The sequence below is a fragment of the Myotis yumanensis genome, unplaced genomic scaffold (genome assembly GCF_028538775.1).
Source record: "Myotis yumanensis isolate MYYU_CA2020_CCGP unplaced genomic scaffold, mMyoYum1.0.hap1 SCAF_1, whole genome shotgun sequence".
Classification (NCBI taxonomy): Eukaryota; Metazoa; Chordata; class Mammalia; order Chiroptera; family Vespertilionidae; genus Myotis; species Myotis yumanensis.
This window is the reverse complement of record NW_027223752.1, coordinates 77299536-77327479: the sequence shown is the minus strand read 5'-3', so window position 1 is coordinate 77327479 and position 27944 is coordinate 77299536. Positions and strand designations below refer to the sequence as shown.

Genomic DNA, 27944 nt, shown 5'->3' with positions numbered 1-27944 from the left:
CGTTTTCTGTTTGTGTCCCCTACCCACAAACTTAAGGCTTTTTCCATCTTCGCTAAGCATTTATCATGCACTGTGGCCATAATTTTTAGTCTGTAGTGAGACAGCAAAACTAGCATGAATTTCTTTTTCCTTCTTTAGTTTCAAGATTCACAATTTCAAGGTTCAAAGACCTTAGCAACCTTAGCATACACTTTCTTTCTTATTAAACCAAGGAAGTAATTTACAGCTTCTCTTTGGCATATTCAAATTGTTGACATCACTACTCTTGCATTTTGGGGCATAAATTAAAATAACAATGAAATACAAGCACATCAACACTATAAAAGTTAATCTGGCTATCAAAATGGCAACTAAGTGACTAATAGGTATACAGCAAGGATCGCTGGACAAAGGGATGATTCACGTTCCAGGCAGGACGAAGCAGGGCAGTACGCAATGTAAAACTGATGATTTGTTTATTTCTGAAATTTTCCATTGAGTGTTTCTGTTTTTATCCACAAAAAGCGAAACAGTGGATAAGAGGGGACTAGTGTATGATGAACATTTTTTGTTTCTGTTGCATGTTGTTTATGACTGATGGGATACAAGGTTTATGTTATATTCTAAGAAAAAAATTAAAATCTAGGAAACTGTATGTTATGAAAAACATAAATTTTACAAAGAACAGAAAAGGATGGATAAATATATATAGGTCACTCAAAGATACCACATGCTAAAGAAGCACTAGCTAGTTCTGGTTGTCAATAAATAGGGCAGCAAGTAACATTACCTAAAGTACTATAAAAGAAAACATTAAAATTCTTTTTTCCTTTCATGTTACCTTACCTAAGAGGTCCAAATAACTTGACCAATGATCCCCGAGTATCTACTTCTGCCACATTTGAGAGGGCAAAATCATAGAGTTCAGGGAAATGTGCAAAAGCAGCTCTCTAGAAAAGAAAAGCAAACAAAAAAATATCAATAATTAATGTCCACATATTAATACAATCTACAATTTATATACTCTATAGTAAAAACATTTAAAAATATATTTATGCACTTCTCTTTTAAAGCTTCTCATATGTGACCTCTGCCTTATTTAGCTAGAAGCAGACAATACACTGGGGGAAAACTAGAAAAGTTCTAGCAGAAATGCAAAAACAAAGAGTCAATGTTCACTTTTTTATTTCTAAACTTGTCCTCTGAATATATAGGAAAGCCAGCTTCATTGACATGAGGGAAGAAAAACAAAACACTATTATCGAGAAATGGCTCTAACAAAACTAAAAGGAAGTTTTAATTTTTAAGGAAAATCCCCACTGAAGAGATAGCTTGAGGCCAAAAGTATAGTGAGCTTGTGCCCTGCTTTACATTAGAACCCTGGAAACAGAGGGCCTTGCAGGGTACCACCCCAACCAACATGGGGTAAGCTCGAAGAAAACAGAAATAGTGGCATTATGCTGATTTGATAGGAGAAAGAGATAACATCCCTAGTCTTCCTTAATGCCCATGTGGTACATAGAAGACCCAGAATTGTTCACGTACCCCCTAGTGGATCATGCAGAAGGTTGCCAAGGTTATGGATGAGCTTGCCATGAGATTAAAACAGGCAATGGCAAATGACCCTGCAATCCAAACCTAAAGAGTGAGCTAAGCTGGGAAATGAATGGGAGTCACTTCTCAGGAGAGTTCTAGCACCATCAAGAACAAAGCTGGGCCTCGTCAGCAGGGAGACAGCCAAGCTCCTTGAGAGCAATCATCATGCCCTGCCTGTGCCAGGAACACAGACCACAAGCCATACCAGCCAGGGTCACTTCAAGGGCAGAGGCACAAGGACAAAAACAATAACGCTCCAAGAAAAGCAGGAAAGGAAGTCTGAACGGAGACAGTGTGCCAATCACTCCTCTTCCGAACAATGAGGCTATCCTAGTGTTTCCACGCACCCCAGTGCGGACTGGGAAAGAAGAGGGAGAACAGAGAACCTGGGAGAAACAGTGGAATTGATCATGAGAGACAGGTGAACTTAAGTTTGAGTCTTTATCCCAAAAGTGACTTTTTAGAACAGAAAGAACTGAATTACTTTAAATTGACAAACAAAAGTTTCTTTTTGCCCTAACTGGTTTGGCTCAGTGGACAGAGCATCAGCCTGCGAACTGAAGGGTCACCGGTTCGATTCCGGTCAAGGGCATGTACGTTGGTTGCGGGCACATCCCCAGTAGGGGGTGTGCAGGAGGCAGCTGATCGATGTTTCTCTCTCATTGATGTTTCTAACTCTCTCTCTCCCTTCCTCTCTGTAAAAAATCAAAATATATTTTTTAAAAATTTCTTTCTGCCATCAGAGAAAATGGAGCTAAAGAGCAAGAGAGCATTAGTAGAACACAAAGGTATTCTTTTTTTTTTTTTTTTTTACATCTGAGTTATACTGGTAAATTTCATTACCTGTGTTTATCTTTAAAATGTACAAAATGTTGCTTTGGCCAGTGTTGCCCAGTTGGTTAGAGCGTCATCCTGTACACCAAAAGGTGGTGGGGTTCATTCCCCGTCAGGGCACATACCCGGGTTGTGGGTTCAATTCCTGGTAGGGGCAACTGTGGGAGGCAACCAATGAATCTCTCTCTCTCTCCCCCTCTATCCAATCAGTAAAAACATGTCCTTGTGTAAGGCTTAAAAATTAAAAATAAAAAAATTTAAAGTTAAAAAAATATATACAAAATGTTCATACTACTTTGTCATATGTTGAAATATCTCTTTTCATAAAATATAACTGATATTTAAATGCACTAAATTGGCCCAGTAACTATTATTTCTGAGTATCAGGATGAGGTCTATGAAAGCAAGACATTTTTTTTCATGAACTCAAAGTTCAAAATGAAAACAGTATTAAATTAATACCTATTCTATTTGTACTATGAAAATCACAAATTACTCATGGCCTGACATTATGCAGCAGAAGCAAAGGCTATCATGCATTTCAATTACCTGTAGAGAAGTGATTCTATCATAGTGAATGGTAGTCATCTCGTTCTCTGTCAGAGCATTTCCAGTCTGGTCATTAATCTCGAAACCAGTATAGAACTTAAGCATGTCCAAAAGCTGAAAGGATATATTTAAATTAACAAACTGTGTGAACATAAGAGCAAGAAAGCATCAACAGACACTGTTTATTAAAACTAATAAGTCCATTTACCTTCTCAGAGGTGCTGAAAAATTTTATAATGTAAACAGTACAACAAACATTTCAGAACATACCCAAGCGTGTTTTATTTATGTGAGAATAGGTACGTACGTGAATAAATTAAGTCTATTTCATATACATGGTTTACTTACACAGAGAAGAACTTAGGCTCCAACCCCAATAATAAGAGACATTGATGATCTAATCCAGTGGTCGGCAAACTCATCAGTCAACGGAGCCAAATATCAACAGTTCAATGACTAAAATTTCTTTTGAGAGCCAAATTTTTTAAACTTAAACTATATAGGTAGGTACATTGTTATTAACTTAATTAGGATACTCCTAAGGCTTAGGAAGAGCCACACTCAAGGGGCCAAAGAGCCGCATGTGGCTCGCGAGCTGCAGTTTGCCGATCGTGGATCTAATCAAAGCCAATCATTTCAATGGGGGGGAAATCAATCTACATGACTGCAAATTTATAGAACTATACCACTAGAGGAAACTCCTGAGGTCTTCTACTTTGGCCACTGAGAATTTTCTGAATGAGGGTTTTGGAATTCATGATAGGAGAATCTCATTCATGAGGGAAAACAGCAAGGTGGGGAAGGCTAACCTATCTACTCCTCTCCTCAGTCTCCATGGCCATCAGGCTGTGCTTTGGCTCAATTCCTGCTGCTAAGCGAGGCCTGCTTCCCCTGCAGCAGCAGCATCAGCACAGCTCATTAGGCTGCCTTTGCCCCAAATCTTTATTATTCTTAATTCTAATCTATGGCACAGCGGATAGGATTTTAATATATGAATCAAATCACTGGGATTTAATAAGAAAATGAGAAAGAAAAAGGAATGCTCACAGACATAATATAAAAGAAGTCTTATAATATGTAAACACATAAAAATTGTATCTCTAACTATGACCTCATCAAAAGACAAGTATTAGAAATTTGTTAGAAGACTTTTCTTCTGGATGACATTACAGGAAATGCAAAATGCTAACACTTTCATCTTCTCATCCAAGTTAACAAACAAAGCGTATACACATCCACGCTCTCAACTGCCTGGCAGCATCATCTCATAGAAGGAGGGCCATAGTGATAGGGCATAGTTTACTTGAAGTTAGTGCTCATCATCTGTTATATTCCACAGTGGTTATGTGGGACCACATCACACATAATTTAGTAAAATAATAATAAAAGCACATGTGATTAGCAAAAAGTTATAATATGTCAGTACTAGAGGTCACCTATACAGGAATGCATTCATTTTGTACATTAGGACTTTATTTTACTTAAAAAATGACTAATAAGAAATCTTCATTATTCAATTCAATATAAAGCAAAATTACTTTGTGTGATGCTCTGGTACTCCCAGTTTCATGGCAGAAAAAGGTCAATTCAGAAATAAGAACAGTACGTATGTTCAGATACATCAATGCTCACCTGGGAAAAAAGATGGCCATCCTCTTCCCTATGAACAAGGTTGGAAAGGTAGCAGTGAACCAAAAGGTGGGAGTCGTCCAGGATGGTATTAAACCAGCGCCTTGTGGGGAGTAGGGCCTAGAAAAAATAAACACCATGGCAGTAAGTCTGCAGGTTTTCTGTAGCTGAAGGTGAAACTATTGATATTTAACTTGAAAGTGTTGATCACATCCAAAGTCCCCTGCAGTCGCCCAAAGACGCCATGCACAAAGCAAGGTCCATGTTGTAAATAAACTCAGTGTTAATATTTCTCAAAAAATACAGATTTTTGAGTTTGTTTTTTTTTCATATAAAATCCTATATGAAATCCCAATATGTACTGTGTATAGGTTTAAAAATGAAGCTGCTTTGAGAAAACAGGGAGTGAGGAACCCTGAGTGGAGACTTCTTTTATGGTTCGCACCTCCCACACCCTCTCTGACAGTCAGCAAGGCAATGCTGCGGAACTGCCAGTGTGAAAACCACTAATCTAATCAAACACCCCCATTTTATGGTGAAGTTAATGAGGTCCCCAGAGGTTATAAACTAGTTACAGGCAGAGCTAGAAAGGGAATGAAGATCTCATGAATGACTCTGATACTCTGATCCTCATGCCAAGAAACCACCCCACCTTTCCAGATAAGGAGCAGACAGAAAGGATTTTCTTTCAATCCACTTCACTAAAAATGGACAGGAAATAAATTCAATCTGAAGGACACCAATTCTGTATCTGAGTTTTTCATCAAAATCCTTTACCTAATAGTATGAAATTTTCTTTTCTAAGAATCTTAATGAGAAAAATTGGCAATAGCAGCAGTATCGTTCTTCATCAACAATATTAGGCAAATTTTTAGAAGTAAGATTATTAAAGAGATGGCCACAAACCCATGATTTCAGCCACTATTGAGAACTCTGTGAAGAGGTATTAAAATGTGACAGAAAATAAACTGCCATTGCTGAGCTCATATTTAACAATTATACTAAATAATGTTTTTTCTACAAACAGCAGCCATCCGATCACTTCAAGGGTCAACTGCTTTGACTTTCTTCTCTGAGACACTCTGAAATAGGCACATTAAACTAAGGCCAGTTTGAGGTGATAAAAAATATTTCATATATAGTGTCATATGCATAATCTTAGCCGCCTTAATGATTATTACACGATAGAAAAGTCACTGCACACTTCTTACCTCTAGATCAATCATAAGTTCAATGAATCTTTCACAGTAATGAACTTTGTCCATAGTGACAGGTTCTAGATATAATGAAGAAAGCATGTTAGAATTTTCTTACTTAGGTTATCCTGTGTTACTAAATCCTAAAATTGGCAGTGATTTAAACAAGGCCACTTGTCTCTTATTCATCAGGATTGGACTATGACCAGAGTAAGGACCTCACATAGATTTCAAAAGAAGGCAGGCCCTACCCTTATGTTTAGCTCTACAAATATAAGAAAACAAAAAACCTAGCTTGGATCAGAAACACATTATAAAAATAAGATTTGCAAAAATATTTTAAAGTGTTAATTTTTAAAAATTTGTGAATGATTAGATTTTGAAAAAACCTGAGATATAAAAACTAGAAAGGCAGTTTTATATAAGTTCTCACCCCACTTTCCTTGTTGTCTTCACATGCTAATTTTCTAGAACTCCTTTCATGTGCATAAACACATGCATATATGTGCATATGTATGCATACAAATATACTATAGAATACATAGAAAATGGGTGGGAAAGATACACACCAAACCAATTAAAGGGATAATTTTTATGACTTTTTTCCACTGTACATGTATTTCTTTTGACATTAACATGTCAATGACACAGAGCGATAAAATGTTTTTAAATCACTTTTATTTTATACTATCCACGAGCATAATGCACTACTGTAAAAAACACATTTTTGTTGTAAATAGCTAGTCTTATGACATGCATATTTTCAGAGTACAAGGTTTTTCCGAATGCCAGAAAATGGTTTACCATTTTACTAGCTAAAACCATCCTGGCAAGATTGTTTCAATTAAAAAGGAGATAATTTCAGGGTCTCTACTGCTGCTCAGTCTAAGGACTCCCAGCAGTAACTAACACAGCACTAGACCTGTAGAAGGTACCCTACAAATGCTTATACTAATCCATTTATTAAATTTAATAGAGGCCCGGTGCACGAAATTCATGTAATGGGGGGTGGCGGGGGGGCCGAGTCCCTCAGCCCGGCCTGCGCCCTCTCGCAGTCTGGGAGCCCTCAGGGGATGTCTGACTGACAGCTTGCTCCCTGCAGGGAGTGGGCCTAAGCCAGGCAGTCAGATATCCTTAGTGCTGCCGCAAAGGCGGGGGAGGCTCCTGCCACAGCTGCTTCTTGTATGCACCCTGGCCGGGGATCAAACCTGCAACATAGGCAACATGTGACCAGGAATTGAACCTGCAACCTTTTGGCGTATGGGATGACGCTCCAATCAGCTGAGTCATCCGGCCAGGACAATGATCATTATATATTTTAAAGTGTATACTCTACATAGTATATACTTACATGTTTCATCAGTAAGTGGAGGCCACAATGGAGGGAAATCCTTCCTATTTTGTCTTGTACCTCATACCTCAAAGAAAATTCTCTTTCTCCCCAAACAGTGTTTGATGTCACTTGAAAACACTGTTCAGCACCATACTGTAAATACCATGTGGATAGGGTCTGTGACTATCTTGTTTACCACTTTGTCCTAGCTCCTTGTTCAGGACCAGGGTCTTGTAAGCAAGCTAAAAAAAAATTGCTAAATAAATGAACATTTCAATAACCATGCTGATGCCTTTAATATATGTGATTTTTTCATAGCAATCACAATACTGACTGGTAATATACTTGAAAAGGGGAGGACATACACTTCATCATTTTCATTTAAAATCATTCTACCTTACCCAGTTTGGCTTAATAGAGTGTCGGCCTACAGACTGAAGGGTCCTGGGTTCAATTCCAGTCAAGGGCATGTACCTCAGTTGCAAGCTTGATCCCTAGTCCTCATGGGGTCAGAGCTCACGGGGAGGCAACCAACTGATGCTCTCTCTCTCTCTCTGTCTCTCTCTCTCGCTCTCTCTTCCTATCCCTTCCACTCTCATTAGAAAAATCAGTGGAAAAATATCCTCGGGTGAGGATTAACAAAAGAATAAAATAAAATCACTCTAAGAGCCGTTTTTAGAATAAAGATTAGTAAATCCTATATGGACATCTAAATAACTTCACAAATAAACCGAGTAAAAGAAGACAGTTACCGGAAAGTGGGACTGACTTCAGCACGGAGACAAACTTCTGGATGAGCTGTGAAAGAAATCTTCTTTCTTGATAGGCTCTAAAATCACATTCAGAACAACCCATCATTTTGAAAAGCAATTATTTCAAAAGTAAAAGATATTGAACAAGTCTTTCTTACACTGTTCAAATGTTCCATCTCTCTGAAATTAGGACCATAAACTGAACACAAAGCTTCCTCTCTGTATGTAAAGACAGCACTACATGAAGAGCCTCATCCCTGGCCTAATAAGCAACTAAAAAAGCACCTTTTTCTTCTTCAGGTAAAAGCTTTCACTTGTGACTCAAAGGTCAGGACAAGAATAGAGTTTCCAAAATTTAATTATAGTCTGTCCTTAACATAAAAAATCTACTTAAGGTATGTAGTTAAAATAAGATGAGCAATTTTATACTTTAAAATGCTTAAAAGTATTAAATATAGTAGAGTATTACAATGTCTAAAAATTAAATGTAAGTTTAAAAAACAATTTCTACTCCTTACTAATTTAAATAGCTAGTAGAATTAGAGGGTTCCATGCCAAATGGCTGAAAGAATTCAAAGGAACAGGGCAGAAAGGTAAGTTTGGGAAGAAAAAGCAATTAGTGTTGTTTGCTTAAGCCAAATTGGAGTTCATGGTAATCCATCCAAACAGAAGTATACAGCAAAGAGTTATACAAAGATAGGAAAATGTGGAAGTCAGGGCCAGAGAGATTTAAGGGTAAATCATATTGAGGTAATAGAAAGAGAGGGTTTTTAAAAAAAGTACAAAAATGATGCGAAGACATCATGTAATTAGTCCAAAAGGAATGAAAAAAAGCAATTAAAGGTGGAGAAAGAAAAAGGATTACTGCTAGGACAGTCATGTAGTAAACAAGGCAAGAGCACAATTAGACCAGTTAGCCTCAGAGAGATAGAGAAATAAACTCTTCAGAGTATGCGGATCCTTTCTCTGTGTCCTACTAATAGAACTCTTGTCGATGAATACTTGCTACCAGACTTTTATGCAATGGATAATAATTACTATTAAAATAACCCATAACCCTCACCTGCTTCTTTAATCCTTATACTTGATTTGTTTTTCTCCTTAGCATGTATCACCATCTCATATACTATATATCAGTAATTCATCTGATTATGGCTGTCTTCCCCAACTAGACCGTAAGCTCCACAAGGGCAGGAATTACTTTCCATTATGTTCTCTGCTCTATCTCCTATGCCAGTGATGGCGAACCTATGACACGCATGTCAGAGGTGACACGCGAACTCATTTTTTTGGTTGATTTTTCTTTGTTAAATGACATTTAAATATATAAAATAAATATCAAAAATATAAGTCTTTGTTTTACTATGGTTGCAAATATCAAAAAAATGTCTATATGTGACACGGCACCAGAGTTAAGTTAGGGTTTTTCAAAATGCTGACACGCCGAGCTCAAAATGTTCGCCATCACTGTCCTATGCCAATGCTAAGAGTGAGGCAGTAAGAAAAAGAAAGAAAACTTGGATTGACAGCCTGAAGACTGTGGAGAAAACTGCAAACCATCCATGACAGACAGACTATGGACAAGAGGCAGGGAGAAGACCACTGGTGTACAGTAAACCCTCAATTTTGCAGACCTCAATTTAACGGACTTTGGATTTAACAGACAACATTTCCAGTCAGTATGTCATATGTGAAATTTAACACCCTGTTAATTTGAAATTGCCTTTAACCAAGATTTGCTTATAATTAAATTAACAGGTTATTTTTTTTGTTATTGATTCAGTTCTTTTTAACAAATTTTAATGAATAGGGCATATGTTGGAAAAAACACTGTAGTAATTTTGCCAACATAAATAAATATTATATATTTACAACTATAGCCTACATATTTAAATCCAAGAGTCACCACTTGCAAACAATGTTCAGCAAATGATTAGCACGTGATCACACTACATTGTGCTTGGTAATTGGTTCTGTTGTTAAGTGCATGACTTTCTGCAGCAGCTGTAATGCGTGCCAGCACATGTTCCCATTTGCACAAAGCCACGCCGCAGCCGTGTGCATTTGTTTCTCGCAGCGACGGCTGAGTGCACACATTTACCAGACCTATTCAGTATAAATTTAAAATTACAGTAATACATATAGAAAAATTTTCTGTGAAATTAAGCTTTCCATACATACTGAATTTTAATTATACAAATATGTCTAAATAAGTAAAAACAGGTAAACTAATTTGTTAATTTTTTCACATATGCATTCGGAAAACCTAATTTATTATATAATGGACTTTCAGCTTTAACAGACACCCCTTCGCCCAAATTAGTCCGTTATATCAAGGTTTTACTGTGCTTATCCCTCAGGTAGAGAGAAGGGAAAGAAGGAAAATGTGGTAAAAACACTTCTTAATCATTTATCTGGTTCACTAATATGTAAGGAAATAGCAAACCAGTCAACATCATCTAAGGCCCACAACCCAGCATAATAAACCAACAAGAATGAAGCTTTGGAAACATACTGTTCTCTCGCTTCTGGATCCATCTTTTCATCGTTCTTTTTAATCAAGTTCCAGAATTTTCTTAGCTTAGGTGTCTTTTTTAATTCTAATTCCAAGCGTGCCTGAAAGAATTATGAGATATTAAATCACCAGTAACCTCAAAATTCTCAAGAATAAAGATTAGATCAACTATTAGTTTTCTAATGTATGAATATAACAGAGCAATGGGATAAAACCTGAAAGCAATATGACAAAACCTGAAAAGTAAGAAACGAATAAGTATATTTTTAAAAACTGTTCATTTCTAATACTTGTTAATAGAAAAAACTAAGACAAAAGAAAATGCTTTTTCTAGTCAAGATTTTAAGCTCAATAATCATTTAAATTCCCTTATTTCTAAAATTAATTTCAGTTCGAAAAATAGGAGCATTAACATTTACGAGCAAGATGATTAAAAAAGTTTGAAAAATGAGTCTGCAGCAATAGACATAAAACAGATATTATAAGTAAACAGATATTATAAGTAAAAAGGTAATGTCCACATCACCATATTTTTTCCTATGGCATTTAGCAGTTTTTCACTTACTATTAATTATTTATATGTGTCTGTTTTCATCCCCATTAACTGGTACCTAGAATGAGCTTGCATATCCGAGTGTCTGCAAAAACACCCATGCAGGAAATGGAATCCTGAATAAAGTATTACACTGAAATTTGAGTTTTAACTTTACTCCCTAAGGTCTGTTAATTTGACTTTGATACCAGTATATATTTCTAATAAGGATCTGATTTAAAAAAAAAAAGAAGTCATTGATATTAAACATGATCTAGACCTTCTCCTATAGCTGTATGTATATATTCCAATTAAAGAAAATAAAAATTCAATTCTGTATTGAGTCTCATCCAAAGACATACATTAAGATAACCATAGCCTGGCTGGTGTGGCTCAGTAGTTGAGCTTAGGTCACGGTTTGATTCCCGGTAAGGGCACATGCCCAGGTTTTGGGTTCGATCCTGTGTGGGATGTGCAGGAGGCAGCCGATTGATGTCTCTCACAACACTGATGTTTCTATCCCTCTCTCCCTCTCCCTTACTTTCTGAAGTTGATAAAAATACTAAAAAAGAAAAAGAATAACTGTATTTTGCTAAATTAAGGCCCTTCTATATGAGCTCAATAGGTATTATCTTATATCACCTTATAGTACTAAAATTAGGTAAAATATACATTGGTTTATACATAAGAACTTTAAAACTGAAAAACTAAATCTATGATAAAATTAATGTATGGTAAATTAGATACATTTTTTTTAAAGCAGGAAAAGGGATTTTTAGCTACCATTTTATACTCATATTAAAGCTACATAGTCTAAAACCACATGCTGCACTTATAACATATATACAACTAAATTTCGAATTTAGATACTTACAGGCTGTAAGCCCATCCACATTGGGAGGGAGATAAGCTGCTGTACTTGACTTCGTATCAAGTCTACTTCCTGTTTAAAGCATAAATTAAACAAGTTTATAAACGCATGAGCATTTTAACCTAAGTCTTCACATATGCAACATACGTCTTTTTAAATTCTGGGGGGGGGAAATGCGACCAATATTTTTAAATTAATGACACTGTAATATTAAAAAGTTCAATACTTTGTTTTAAAAGATACAGTTAATCCTCATTATTTGCACAATCTGTATTTGTGAATTCATCTACTTGCAAAAATGTATTTGTAACCCCAAATGCAACATCCTGACGCTTTCAGTCATTCACAAACAACACAGAGCAGTGAAGATGTGAGTTATCCAACATGCATGTTTCTAGCTCTGCCTTCTCGTTTCAGCTCTTCTATAAACAAGTGTCCTTTTCCTGGTCTATTTAGTGCTACTTCTTTACATTTTTGTGCCTTTTTAGTGTGTTTTGCTATTTAAAATGGCCCCCAACCACATGGTTGAAGTGTTGTCTAGTGTTCCTAGGCTCAAGAAGGCTGTGACGTGCCTTACAGAGAAAGTGAGTTATATCAGATTTGTTCAGATGTAAGTCATGAGCCATTTGCAATGAATTCAATGTTAATGAGTCAACAATATATATTACATAAGGTGTGGTTAAACAGAAACATATAAAACAAGGTTATGTAGTGACTGGTTGATGAAAATGTGACCAGAGAGGCTTGCTGAACCTAACCCTATATTTCCCCTGAGGAGCAATGGCTCAGGTTTAGCTAATTCGGTGTTCACAGAAACTTTAAAGAACATAACTACCTCAGATCATGAGAACTGACCATACATTGAAAAATATAGAACATTTCAATAAGCTGGCTTTAAGTTAATTAAACTTAGCACCAAACTAATACTAATTAAATCTCATTTCTGTTCAGTTTTTGATAAGGAATCACATCTATTTATATTTGCTTTGTTCGGTTTAATAAATGTTAAAGATGTGAAAATGACATTAAAAGGGGGCATTATAAATCTATTTGTTATGCCTTTACAAGATCCATGTGAGATAGTACATGGTAACAGGTAATGACCATCCCTCTATCAACATTCAGTCTCCAGGACAGGAAACAACCCCATGCATTCTCCTGCAGGGGTCTAAGTGCACATCAATTCAGAAGCACTTATCTTTAAATAAATAGGCATATACATTCAGATAACCACAGGAGGGAAGCACAAATAAAATATTTATTATTGTAAATATTTAATTTTTTACAAGATAATCTTAAGAAGGGTTAGAAATGTATCATATACAACCCAAGAGATTTTCAAAGATCATCCACAAGTGCCCCTACTCAGTCAACTCAAAACGAGCCTCCTGCTGACCTGCCAGCCTGCGGTGAAGTATGACTGAGAGTAACGAAGGTGCTTCTGTCTGTAGCTATAGCACAGATCTCATCACTCAAAAGTCCTATTAACCAGACTCTCTGCTGCTCTACCTTGGAGAATTTCAGTTCTCATTATCATTTTTCTTAGAGTCTAATAGAAAGAAGAGAGAGCAAGTCCAAATCTATGAAAAAGCAAACATCTTATAAAATGGTTAAAAAGTGGCTGAAATCATTAAGCTGTTAGCATTATCCTCATTGCCCACTGCTGTGAATGAAGAGTTGCTACAGAGATAAGATCATCTACAGTCAACTTAAAAGAACAAAAAAACTTGAAAGTTCCCCGAAAAGTAAAGTCAAATTACCAAACTATTGAAGCAGTGATCAAGAAAAAGCAATAAGACTGTCTGTTCATGGAGTGAAAATTCACCATCAGTTTCAGCCAATGCTGCTTTCAAGATGCACTTGAAAAAGAATGGGAAGTGGTCTGGCTTCTTCTTGAAAGTCTGAGAAGAGAAAAATAAAAATTCATTTTGAAATAGCTTGCTCACCTCTTTTTCTTCCTTAAACAAGCATTGGTAGACTTTTTAGGAGTCTACTTAAAAACACAAATAATTACCAAAAGATTATTTGCTTACTTATAATTAACTAGAGGCCCAGTGCATGGATTCGTGCCCTCACAATCTGGGACCGCTTGGAGGATGTCGGACTGCCAGTTTTGAGAGATGTAGTAGTGCACGAAGCTGCAGGTGGCCAGAGAGGAGCCCAAGCCCGACAGGGTGCTGCGCCACTCCGGCTCATCCCAGCCCCCTGCGCCTGCTGCCGCTGAACCCAGCGTCTGGCACCCATTGGTCAGCTGAGCGGCGCTCCCGCTGTGGGAGCACACTGATCACCAGGGGGCAGCTCCTGCGTTGAGCGTCTGTCTGCTCCCTGGTGGTCAGTGCACATCATAGCGACCAAAGAGTCGACCGTGCTTAGGGTTTTATATATAAAGGTGGTAGGTAGCAAGTCAAAAAGTATAGGTTTCTGGACTATTGAGAGTTGCAGAAATCTTTGGCTAATACAATAATGGCTTTAATTTCTTTATCTTTTCTTCTGTGGATTATGCCTGTAACTACATAGGCTTTATTGTTTCAGTAAGGATCTGAAGTGGTTTAAATCTTCTGATTTAAAGAAAAGAAACAGCATCTTCAGCAAAAATTATAGTGCTCCCACTTTAATTAATCTCAAAGACACCCTCTCCTTTTTTATATTCCCTCTTTACTCTTAACATGTAAATAATGTTTTTTTAAAAAAAATTTTAATTAATAGTAAATTAGTTTGAAGGAAGTATTGAAACCAAATGAAATCTAGTATTATTTTTTAATATATCTATTCTTTCTCTCAACATTTAGTTTATTACTGGGTAAAATTCTGTTCTGAAAATATTATTTAGTACAGGTAAAAAGTTCTGCTACTTTGCAATGGCTTTAAGTGAACACAGTATGAAGTAACTTAAATCTGTTACCTCCCATGCAGGGACATTTTCTCTGAACTTCTCATTCACCATACAACAGATGGACATTAAATAGGCCTTGCTGGACACTTCCGGAGAATAATTCATCCAAAGGTAATTTTCAAGGTACTGGCTGTGAAGAGTGAAAAGGCATAGGATATTTCTTTAGTTACTGACATTTGTAATATGTCATTCACCTAAAAAGCATATTATTTACAACTTTCTGAGAATATTCTGAATTTCTATTTGTAATTTGAGAAACATTCACAAATTTACTTGTAATCTAGGTCACTGCTACTTACTACAAACTTATGTATAGCAAATGCAGCTTTGGAGAGTGAGAGTCTTATATTTCAAATAGGAAGACATCAAAGATTACTGACATGTAATTATCACCATGAGAAGATAAGGTCTGCCTTTACCTAAGTCTCTTTGTAGAGTAATAAATAAAAATATCTGACGTCAGTTTTAAAACAAAATGATATGATGGGCAGTTTCAGAGAGAAATGTAATTGAGAATTAACATTGACTCCTATCAGAACCAAGTGACTTCCTAAGAAAGATACTTAACAATCAAGAGTCTTTGTAATATTTAATTTACGAGGTATTCAACATAAGTCAGTTTTCAAGATAACTGGCATTTTCCCCTCAAGATGCCAAAATTCTTATTTTAAGACTGTGGTAAAGTATTCTTAATTAAATTACATGTTTCTGATTTTCAAAACATAACTTAGACATTTCTTATTCAGGGTAGTTATAAGCATCAATTACTGTACTGGGCTGTACTCTAAAGCAGCGGTCACCAACCTTTTGGACCTCACGGACCACTGGTTGGCGACCGCTGCTCTAAAGCACTAATTTTTAAAAAGCAGGATTTGTTGTTCCTACTTTAAATGATTCCACATGCATAACGTTTTAATCACTTACACCTGCACGTGCACGTGTGCATGTGTGCACACACACACAGACAATTAAGTGTTTTAGATTCTGCTATGCACTATAATTTTTCTATTACTTCTATGCTTCAAAGATCTGCTCATATTAGTATTTCCATGAATCTATCTTTAGCAATCCTTCTTGCTTAATTTGTGAGAACCTAGGAAGCTGGATAAGGAATATTTTACTCAAAATAATGGTCAAGGCTTCAAGTTAGAAACTAAAGTGCTCTTTCATAAATAAAATGCATGAAGAATCATTTCATTCCTTTCTTACAAATTTAAATTCTTTATTTCTGAATTATGTCCATTAGAATTTCTGTTAGCAATAGTCTGTTAATGTGTCTGAAATTTCTTTATTTCATGACATTTTATCCGGTTATAGAATTCTTTCTAGATTGATAGGATTTTTTCCTGTTTACTAATCTTACTCTATTATCTTCTCTATCATTACAATTGAGAATTTTATATTCAATCTATTTTCCTTCTTCCTCTTTGAGTAAGCTGTGTTTTTATTGAGAAGATTTTAAAATCTTCACTCTTTATTTGCTGCTCTGCAGTTACTCTGTTCACAATTTGCATTGTCACATAGAAATTATATAAAAGTCCCTGAAAAGTAACCAGTTTTTCAGTTATTAAAAATCGTTCACTGTCATTGGTGCCTGCGATTTGTTCTGTTGCTTTCTCCTTCGGTTCCTGCAATGCTTTGGTATCTGATATTTGTCAGAACCATAGAATTCTGGTTTTATCCTAATTGTATCCTCTTGATTTTTTTCCTATCTTCTTGAAAGATGATATGATGGAAAGGGCATTATTAACCTAAGGGCCAGGTGGGTCCAATTCCTAGCCTCAGTATTTTCCTCTATAAAATAAGGAAGATCTTATTGGGTTTACTTAGTAACCTCAGTATGCTTTCTAGTCTTAACATTAAGTCTAAAATATTATAAAATTGTGGAGGGAATGTCAGATATCTCTCTTTATTATTTTTTTAATAGAAGTATTTCATTTTATATGAATAACCGTGCTGCAGTTACAGGGTATCTCTCCAAAGGCAGGTCCAATTAAGTATTGAATACTTAAATGAGATCAAGTATTCAATAACAACACATTTCTTAGGCTATAGTAGGTAGTCAACTTACTAGTTAATTCATAACTATAAACTTTAATTTCTCTCTGTAAAACTGGTAAGAACACCTACTTCCTGCCATGTGTTTGTGAGGGTTAAATCAGTGTTGTGTAAGTAGTAACAGTTGTTAAAAGAGAGACTCTGACCTCCGATGCAGACTAAACCTCAAGGCAGCGTAGAGAAATAGAAAAATGAGTTCTGGCATCCCAACTCTGCCAATTACTTGACTGCATTATCTTCAACAAATTACTTCATCTCTCTGATCTCAGGTTCTTCCTCCACTAAATGGAAAAGTATAATACTGAATTTGCAGGGTCACTATGAGAGCTCTGTATGTAAAATATTTAACATTGTGCCTATCTAGTACAAGACAAGTATTCAATAAATGGTAAATATTACTATCATAAACAACAACTCTGGCTTTTATTTCCAGCCTACAGGCCATACCTGGTTGAAATATAACCTAATTTACCTTCATGATCTAAAAATTGTACATTCTCTTTAGTCTGAAATATTTATAAGTGGCTAGGTCAGAACAAGGCTGCCTTGGTAACAGCAACTTAGCTTGGAAGGGGAAAAAATGGCTATAGAATGAACTCCAATTTACTTAGGCTGATGACTAGTTGAACCGAGTAAGAGTTCAGAAATTGCTCAGCACACACTATCTTAATTATTGAGAAACAATTCAAAATACTAGTTATAATGACAATGTAGCATCATCTTTCAAAACAAAGGATTTCATATACATATTCCAAAATAAGCAAATCACAATACAAATCTTCAAAAATTTAAGAATTATTTTCTTAACCACTCATAGAAATGTATAAAAAATTTATCTAAATGTTAAATCATACTGTCATATTTAACTTCATCAAAGTAAAGACTTTTAACTCACCTAAATTCCAAGAGCATTATCTTTCTGATGGCAAACCTAAAATTATAAAAATAAATAATAAAAATATATAAATAGAAAATATAAACATTTCTGATTTATCAGTGTAGATGTATTTTGGAATCTTGTTTTAATTGACTCACATATCACAATAATCATAATTAGATATGCATTGATAAAAGCTAATTTTGCTTTTAGATTTTTTGGTTTGTGTTTTGTTTCAGAGTAGTTTATTTTTAAAAACTGCCAAAGAACAGTAACAAGTTCCCATGTAAGAAACACAATCAACACCATGACATACCAGGATATAACAGGATTCACAGCCAAATAATTCTAATCAAAACGCAAATGTTCGTTAATATTCATAATATTGGATTGAAATTGCCAAATGCTTGCATGTTTCAATTTCTTAAAAATGACCAACACTCGTTCATTTAATATTCAAATAGAAACAAGAGACACATGTATATATCACCATGTCTGGGAATCAGACTTTTCACATGCTTTGTAGTCTTAACATTAAGCCTAAAATATTACAAAACTGTGGAGGGAATATCAGATATCTCTCTTTATTATTTTTTTAATACAAGTATTTCATTTTATATGACTAAACCATGCTGTAATTCAGGGTATTTCTCCAAAGGCAGGTCCAAAGGTCCACTAATTTAGTTTTATCATTTTGTATATTAGAAACAAAGTAACCAGACCAGGACTCTGCCACTGGAAAAGAGCCTCTGGCTTTAAAAATTAAATGAATTATCTATGTATATAAAACCCTAACACACAAATAGGCCAAACGATGGAACAACCAAACAACCGGTCACTATGACATGCACTGACCACCAGGGGGTGCACACGGAACATGGCGGGCGACAGCAGCAGGCAGCAGAGCTCAGAACATGGTGGTCAGGCCGTGGCGGGATGGTGGAACAGGTGAGCAGGGGCCCCAGACCAAGGCGGGGTGCCAGTCGCTGTCATCGGGGCAAGCCTGTGGTGGTTACTGAAAATTCTTTGCTCCCGCACACCGCGGTCCCGTCCGGCACTCGCACCTGCTGCCAGCACTGGCCCCGCTTGCACCTGCTGCAGGCGCCAGCACTGCCGTGAGCAGCAGCTGCCGGCCTTGATTGCTCCTCAGAGCTTCTCCACCTCCCCCTGCTCCTCAGGGGCAATCGGGGCTGGCAGCTGCTGCTTGCACCCGCTGCTGGCGACAGCCCCACTCGCATCCACAGCTGGCGCCAGAGCCACCACTCGCACCTGCTGCTGGCAGAGAGGGGATGGCTGTGGCGGGAAGGGCCGGGCGGGGGCGTGGAGGATGTGCTAAGACCCTCCCTGTGCCCACCGTAGCCTCGTGACCCACAGTCCTTTCACGGTGCACAAATTCATACATGGGGCCACTAGTGAATATATAATATCCTAAGAGACCATTACCCTGTTAAAATCTTATTCCACCAATTTCTGATCTCTTAAATAGTTTCTCTAAGTAAGCAGTGTCATAGAACTTTAGTGAGAGAGAGATGAGGGTTTTTACTGTGTAAAAGCACCAAGATAGAACACTGCCAACTTACTGGCTGCCAGAGCCAGTCAGTCCAGTGAGAGATACAGCCACTTATGTGACACCCTCTAGATCTCCAACTGCAGACATTTCCCTTTAATTGCAGATTGGACAACAGAACTCACAAAGTGCCACTTTGCACATAACTGCAGCCTCCTGTGGGATCGGGCCTAAACCGGCAGTCAGACATCCCCCCGAGGGGTCCCAGATTGGAGAGGGTGCAGGCCGAGCTGAGGACCACCCCTTCCCCACCGCCCCTGTGCACGAATTTCGTGCACTGGACCTCTAGTAAGATATATTTTATATCTTACAAAATGGGTCTAGGACTAGACATCATGTCAGAAGCCATTTAAAGATAAGAATGAAAAGCTAAAAGTAACAATAACAAATATAAGTAATTTAAAGGATTTGGGGATGGTTATGTTTTTTGTTACCAATATTTACTGAAAGCATGTTTTCTGCCTGACTTTGTTCCAAGAGTGTAACATGAATTTCATTAAATCTTCCTAAAGTTGAGTAATTTATGTACAATAAATTGGGTCTATTAACCCTATTGTTAACTGGCTCATTAAATTTGATAAGGAAAAGAGGTGCGTGCAAAGGGAACTTCTGTTGCTCCTGTAATTGTCCCTGCTTCCTTTCTTGGGGTATGGTTGTGTGAAAACATGAGGTCTGGAGCTGCGGAGCCCCCTTGCAACCACACAGGGAAAGCCAACAAATATATTGTTAAAAGGCCGAGGAGGGCCCTGACATGCCAGACTTCTGGTCTACCTACTTCCAGATTTATTATTAAGTAGATGATTGTTAAGTGAAAAACAATAATTATGTGCAAAAGAAGCCAGGTACAAAAGATTACATACTGTGTGATTCTATTTACTTGTAGTTCAAAAACAAGCAAAACTGAACTATAGTGTTCATTTTGCATATTTACGTATTAAAATGGTAAAGGAAAGGGGCATGCAAGGGTTTCTGAGATGCTGACAATTTTTCTTTCATTTTTACCGTGGTGGTGGTTATGAATTATAATAATTCAGAAAATTATACATTTGTTTTATGCTCTTTCCTATTATATTTCATAGTAAAGGGATTAAAACATTTTAAATAAAAATAAATGTAAACACTGTCAAAGTAAATTGTTCTACAACTCCCTTTTTTTTCAGTATAAAAAGAACTTGGATGAACTCCTAACAGGATTAATAATCATAGCAAAGTGTGCTGGTCCAGCATCCTAAAGGGCAGTGAACCCTGTCCTAGTTAAGAACAGAGTTTGAATAGAGTCAGAGACAAGAATTTAATACCTGGCTTTGCCTGTAACTACTAGGAAACGACTTGGGCTGGTTACTTGACCTCTTGGTACCTCCTTTTCCTCACTTATAAAATGAGAATAATGTGACTATCATAGGGTTATTGTCAGGATAAACAAGCTACTACTGTATATGCAACATGCTCAGAATAGAATCTGGCAGATAGTAAGCACGCAAGAAGTAACAATTATTTTTAATACTGTAAAATCACACAAAAATATGTTAAGACAAGCTTGCCAAATTTGATAATGGATAGCAAACTTGATAATGGAGTTGTAAGCACAAGTTTCCACACTAATCCAAGCCATCATTATCTTGAACCCAACTACTATAATATCCCCCTAACCAATTTCCTGCCTCTTATCCCCTCCAAATTCGCCTTTAAAAATATTACCATTGTGCTTACAACTCTTCACTGGCTTCCCCTTACTCCTCAAAAATTCTTTAACAAGGTCTCTGGTCCTGCCTATGTCTGCAGGCTCACCAAACAATTGAAACGAAATAACTAGTCTCTTATTTTGGCATTACCATGGTTCCGCTTTACAGTATTTAGCAAAATTTACTTCATAAAACGCAACACATGAAAAATATCAAATCTGAGATTTTATAAGGTTTGTGACATTCACAACATAGATGCTTCTACTTCAAATGTAGTCAATTATCTTTTTATAATATGCACTGGGAATTTACAGGTGCAGATATGGAAATATACCCAAGATACATTGTTTTTGGTGTTGGTTCTTTTTGGCATGATGCTGAATGGTATGTAGAATATAAATTTTTTCTTGTTTAAGAAAAATCTGGAGCGGAAGTAGACTGGAACATATATACAGACAAATAAACTGAAGGTTAAGGGATAGGAACAAACATTTATTTATATTTACTCCCTTCTGTATATTGCTCAAAAAATTTTATTATATATATAAAGTACATATTTTATTATTTTATATTTAACTATTATGTACATTTTACTTTTAACATTTTTTAAATAAATGTTTAAAAGATTAATCAGAAAATAAGAAAGCTAGTACTAGTTGAATTGAAATAAATAATTTTCATATTTACTCTCCCTCACATTCCTTCAAAAACAAAATAAACCCTTATGACTCTTAAGCAGCTAGATTAAAGTTTTCTAGCCACGATTTCCCTGATGACCAAATCAAAAAAAGAAAAGAAAATTCTAATTATGATCACATTCAGTTAAGAAGTTAGGGTAAGATCCAAATTAGTCCCATCTAATCCCTATATATGAAAATTAAAGTCATTCCTACCTTGATTTGACAATCTCTTTTTCATATATATCTTCAATGACCTGTTATTAAAAATATAAAAAATGTTTACTATATCAAACAACATTTTTCAGACCCTAAATAGTTTTCAATTACTGAGAATTACACAAAAATATTTTGGTTTAGAAAAGCCATAAAATATTATTGCCATTGAAATAATACTTAAGAAATTTTTCATAATCCCATCACTTTCTTCAAAATGTAATAACAGAAAGCAAAATAGTAGGAAAGCATAAATAATAAAAAGAGCCCTAGAAAGAATCATTACAATTACGTGTTCAAACTTAAGTGTCCTTTGATGGGTGATTGGATTAAAAATGTGATTCGGCCCATGTTTCTCAGTGGTTAGAGTGTTGGCTCCACACTGAAGTATCAAGGGTCTGATTCCCAGTCAAGGGCAGGTACTAGGGTTGCAGGTTTGATTCCTGGCCCAGTTGGGGCACGTGTAGGAGGCAACCAATTGATGTGTATTTCTCACATCAATGTTTCCCTCTCTCTCTTGCCACCCCCCCCTTCCACTCTCTCTAAAAATCAATGAAAAAATATCCTCAGATGAGGATTAACAAAAATAAAAAAATGTGGTACGGCCCTGGGTGGATGGCTCAATTGTTTGGAGCATTGTTCCATATACCAAAAAGGTTGTGGGTTCGATTCCTGGTCAGGACACATACCAAAGTTGCAAGTTCAATCCCCAGTTGGGCGTATATGGAAGGAAACAGATCGATGTTTCCCTCTCACATTGATGGTTCTCTCTCTCTCGCCCTTCCTAAAATCAATAAAAACATATCCTGGGTGAGGATTTAAAAAAAAAAAAGCGATACATACATATATATGTAAATACTACTCTTCGATAAGAAAGATGAAATACTTCCATTTATGACAACATGGATGGATTTCGAGAATATCATGGTAAGCCAAATAAGTCAGTCAGAAAAAGACAAAAACCATATGATTTCACTCATATGTGGGATATAAAACAGAAAGCAACAAATGAACAAAGAATACAAACAAACAAAAACCTCATAGACACAGACAACACAGTATGGTGGTTAACACAGGATAGGGGGTGGTAGTAAAATGTAAAGGGGGTCAAATATAAGGTGACAGAAGAAGATATGACTTTGGGTGATGGACACACAATGCAATATATACATCATATATTACAGAAATATACACTTGAAAGTTATATAACCTTATTATTAACAAATGTCACCCCAATAAATTTAATTTTAAAACAATTTATTTGTATTATTTCTAGGGAAAATAAAAGTTTATAAGATCAGGATCTTTTTTAAAACTTAATTTTAAAGTGCATAAATATTAACAGACTCAGTCTAATGTAAACTGTGCTTTCAAAAGTCAGAAAGAAAATTTAAAATGTAAAGATATAATGGAAGCAAATGCTACTTGTTACACAGTTTTCCAAATACATAATGATAAAGCCTCAGAATTTCTATTTTTTTAGGTTAGGGTAGGCAGAATAGTGTAATACTTAAGAATTTAGGATCTGGAGTTGGAAGCCTGGTTCAAACCACCCATCTCTACTGCTGAGGGCTAGGACACAAAAAAGATATAATACAAAGTACCCCATGGGGTTGCTGTAAATAAGACAGCACAAGCAAGGAATTTAGTACAAATCCTGGCACATGGTGAGCCTTTAACAGTTATCAGTAGAAGTAATAGTAGCACTAGTGATAACTGAAAAAAAAAAAATTCCTACTGGAATTTCTTGGCTGGTTTGGCTCAGTGGATAGAGCATCGGCCTGCGGACTTAAGGGTCCCAGGTTTGATTCCAGTCAGGGGCACATACCCAGGTTGCGGGCTTGATCCTCAGTGGGGGGCATAAGGGGGCAGCCAATCAGTGATTCTCTCTCATCACTGATGTTTCTATCTCTCTCTCCCTCTCCCTTCCTCTCTGAAATCAATAAAAATATTTTTAATTTTTTTTTTACTTCCTATTGTAAAATTATGAAGTGCTTTAACATGGTATAATATATTATTGTTTTATGGTAACTGTAATGTCTTTTAACTGCTCAAAGTATATTTGTTAAATAAATGTGGGTGGTGGAGGGAGGCAATGAGGCAAGCAAGTCTTATTCAATTTATATGAGATTTTCTGTTATTGCTTTTCTTTTTATCAAAATTCAAATCATATAATAAAGTGAAGGGCATAATCTTCCTTAAATACCAACCCGTAATAAAGTTCTTCTAAATAGGCATATGTAAGTTCATCTGGAATTATTACTTGTGTTAACTAAAACAATCTGGATATAAATTTAATTTCTAAAAAAAAAACACCAACAACCTAAATAAAATTAGGTTTTAAACTCAATCTAGTACTGTCATCAAGATGTTTTTGTTATTAATAAAAAATGTTCCTAGGAACCCCCATACCCAACATATAGAAACAGAAACACGTATACAAACAGCATATAATAAGAGAATGCAACCTTCTTGATAATTAAGAATAACTAATATATGCCATGTATATTAATATCTTCCTAATGAATAAAATGGGGTTGATGACAAAACAAAATATATTTAAAATATTTAAGCTTAAATAATGTCAGAAATTTTGGGTTAAGTTGGACTAAGGGTACCTTAAACAACACAATTCAACTTATAATGGCAAAGCCTAAAACCAAGTCTTCATTACATGTTAAACGGCATGTAAAAGGTCAGCCCTATTTTATTTAAAGACCTCTCTTTAAGAACCTATTTCAATGAGAGTTAATTCTACATTTAGGAATTTTTTCCTTTCATTTATTCTAAATTGCATCAACTGCATCATAAGTCCATTCCTTTCCTTATTGACAATTACTGGTCTTTAGTCATCTATCTTCTACATTAAACTCCCACTTCCTCCACCATTATTAACGATCTTTATCTCAGTTCACCAACCTAAAAATAAAAAACAATAGATTCTATTCTAAATAAACTGGCAAAAAGTTGTAGGAAAATTTCTGCATTTTTACAAAGATTTTCATTACATTGTCATTTATAATAATGATAAATTTAAAACAATCTATGCATCTTAAACAGGAAAATCCACATACATTTTTTTTAAAGCTTAAAGAAAATTCAACAAAATGATAGTAGAGGTTATCGCTGAGTAGTAATTTTTATTTTCTTTATGTGTGCCTTCCATATTTTCCAAATTTTCTAATATGAATATTAGTTTGATAATTAGAAAACTATAGTTTTAACTTTTAAAAGTATGTTGCAAACTCAAAATGCTTACCTTTATATCAAAAGGTGATTTTTTCTTGATATGGGGAGCCCAGTATTTACATGCCAACTGCAAAAGTAAACAGTAAGTCAGACTGATACCATAGACTGATACTGAGATCTCTCACTGACAAGCTGTTTCTTAACAGGGCACTACTGACACTGCGGGGCAGAGTAATTCCACCTTCTAAGGGTCTATATGGGCTTGCAGGCCAGTTCACAGCCTTTGCCACAAACCACTAAATGCCATTAATGCCCTGCACTGCAACCTACCACTGTGATTTAAAAAAACATAACATACTTTTTAACCACCCATAGGAAACAACAGAGCAAAGTGAACAACCTTAGTCAAGCATCTTCAGCACAGAGATAAGGAGAGCCAGGTCTAGAAAGATTAAGTGAGCTGTCCAATAGTACAATGAGTTAACAGTTGAACCAGTACTGAAAACCAGAATCAAAATCTTTGGGAATATTAATTTATAAAATAAACCTTTAAATTATTAGTACAAACCCATCCCATACACACCTAAACAAAACCTTAAAAAAAACTGTAGTCTATCAATGGGTTATTATAGAGAATAAGAGTTGGTAGGTTAAAAAACAAAAAACAACAACAAAAAAGAGTTGGTAGGTTATATTTCAGCATATGAGGTTTTACCTAGAAATTGTGAATTTTAATATATTTACAATGTATCCAGTTACTTAGATGAATTGTATAATAAGAAACAACATGGTCTTACTGAGATACTGTTGTGTTGTTTTTTTTAAAAAAAGAACCTAAGCTACAATCTCTTCAAAAAATAGAAAACTTTGGCAATGACAAAGATTCAGTATATTTCTAAAACGGTTCTATGCTGGAGGCACTCAAATTATAGCTGATGAATGGATGAATGACATAAAATCTGAAATGTTACCTCTTCTATGAGGCCTTCTTCAATCCTACCTGACGATGACCAATTGAGTCTTCGTTCTCTTCATTTTATAAATAACCCTATTATAGTCTTGTCTTTTTGTATTATTAATTATTTGCTTGCTTATCTATCTTTCCTGCCCACTTAACTGGAACACATAAGAGATGGGACCTATGTCTTCTTTGCTACTACAGCTAAGTTTCTATCACAGTTGACAGACACACTTAAAGGGCCTCCCAAGCAGGGAGAACATTGAGCCTGAGAAAGTCTCAAAAACATTACAGTCATACCCCACTCATACGACACTTTCCCAAATTATCTATCACCTTCCAACCCAAAAGAAAACACTTTAGCCCCGATTATTCTGTGGTATTCTCACTTCCCTCATTCTGCTCCCTATCGGCATCACAAAACTCAGCCATCTTTTCCTAACATCATACCATTAAAAGAACTGAATCTAGCCCGGCCTGTGTGGTTCAGTGGTTGAGCTTCGACCTATGAACCAGGAGATCACGGTTCAGTTCCCAGTCAGGGCACATGCCGGGGTTGTGGTCAATCTCCAGTAAGGACATACAGAAGGCAGCTTATCAGTGATTCTCATCACTGATGTTTCCATGTCACTCTCACTCTCCCTTCCTCTCTGAAATCAATAAAAAAATATTTTTTTAAAAAGAGAACTGAACCTGATCTGTTTTCTTGGATTTAGGGACTTCCAAATAAATATGTAAATCCTATCATTTGATCCAAACTGCTTACTGTATGTCTCTACTTCATTAAAGATCGAGCAAACATTTATTAAGCATCTATCATGGCTTTTTTTTTTTTCTGAGTTTCTCCTTTTCCTTGGGGTCTAACCTGTGACCTCTCAGACATCTCTCCCTCCAGGAACATACTGCCCTTCCCCACACTCTCTAGTCTCATGTAAAATAGGAATTCTTCCAATTCTCCACTTAGTATAGCTATGACAGCTCAGATTGTTAAAAATAAATCTTGAAAGATATAAAATAAGTAAAAATATAGTGGCATAAATAAGTAAGGTCAAAGTTTAGATATCTAATCTTAAAACTAAATTTTAACCTCTACATCTCATTCATTCACTAATAATTTAAAAGCACCTTCTCTGGTCAGGTTTTGGGGGTTAGGGGAGGAGGAAGCAGAGGAGCAGGACCACCTAACGTCCTCTCCACCGAGAACACCTATTTCCCCACTTTCCTATTAATGTTTTAGACTCCATCTCTAATGGCACTTTCTCAATGAGAAAATTCTTTCCTTAGACAAGTGTAATCATTTTAAATTTTATTCTCAAAGCACTTCCCTCACATCACTCTTCTGGCATTTATCACACTGAATTATGATGACTTCTTTAAGTCTGTCTCCATCCACAGACTGTGAACTCCCTGAAGACAAGGATCACATATGATGAATCTTTGCAGCCAAAGAGCCCAAAACAGTTATCTGCCAAATAGTAAGCATTAATGTTTGCTATCATGGCCCAAGACTGCTGAGAATGATCATTCCTCTCATCACATCTTAATGCGCCAGTATATTCATTCATTAATTCATTCCCTCATTCTTTCAGCAAATACATACCCATCACACAAAGTGTCCTAATACAACGCTAGGTGCTGGCACTGCAAGGGGAGTAAAGCAGACATGGTCCCTAGCCTCAGTTCTCACAATCTACAGCAGGATATGGTACACAGTATATGCTTACAAACAACATTCTGTAGGACATCTCAGTCAATCCTACAGTTTTAAGTACCATCTTGAATTAATAACTTCAAAATTAATATTCAAACCCAGAACTTGCCAGCATGTTCTGGATTCACACATTCAACAGCCTTGTCAACACTTTCAATGGAATGTCTACAGGCATCTCATACTTGGCCAAAACAGAAATCTTGACATTCCCCACTAAACCTTCTCTTTTCCCAGCCTTCCTCATTACAGTAAATGTCCAAATCGTTCACCCAATTGTTCAAATTATGTTCAGTTTGTCTCTTCTTCCATCCCTCCACAAACCTACTGCCT

The 27944-nt window shown here is 36.0% G+C and overlaps 1 protein-coding gene across 2 annotated transcripts in view; it reads right to left on the bottom strand.

Annotated features, from left to right (window-relative positions):
• AQR (aquarius intron-binding spliceosomal factor) overlaps positions 1–27944 on the bottom strand; it is a 91231-nt gene that overhangs the window by 61346 nt on the left and 1941 nt on the right. The window contains exons 2-13 of one of the 2 annotated variants that reach the window (XM_070425416.1): positions 25016–25072; positions 21757–21797; positions 17633–17668; positions 14689–14809; positions 13547–13687; positions 11790–11858; positions 10384–10484; positions 7869–7945; positions 5799–5863; positions 4591–4707; positions 2959–3072; positions 826–929 (exon numbers count right to left, since the gene is read on the bottom strand). In XM_070425416.1, coding sequence (XP_070281517.1) covers positions 826–929; positions 2959–3072; positions 4591–4707; positions 5799–5863; positions 7869–7945; positions 10384–10484; positions 11790–11858; positions 13547–13687; positions 14689–14809; positions 17633–17668; positions 21757–21797; positions 25016–25072 — 1043 coding nt within the window. Of the gene's footprint in view, positions 1–825; positions 930–2958; positions 3073–4590; positions 4708–5798; positions 5864–7868; positions 7946–10383; positions 10485–11789; positions 11859–13546; positions 13688–14688; positions 14810–16883; positions 16955–17632; positions 17669–21756; positions 21798–25015; positions 25073–27944 lie in introns of those variants that run through there. The other variant, XM_070425426.1, reaches the window with a different exon arrangement.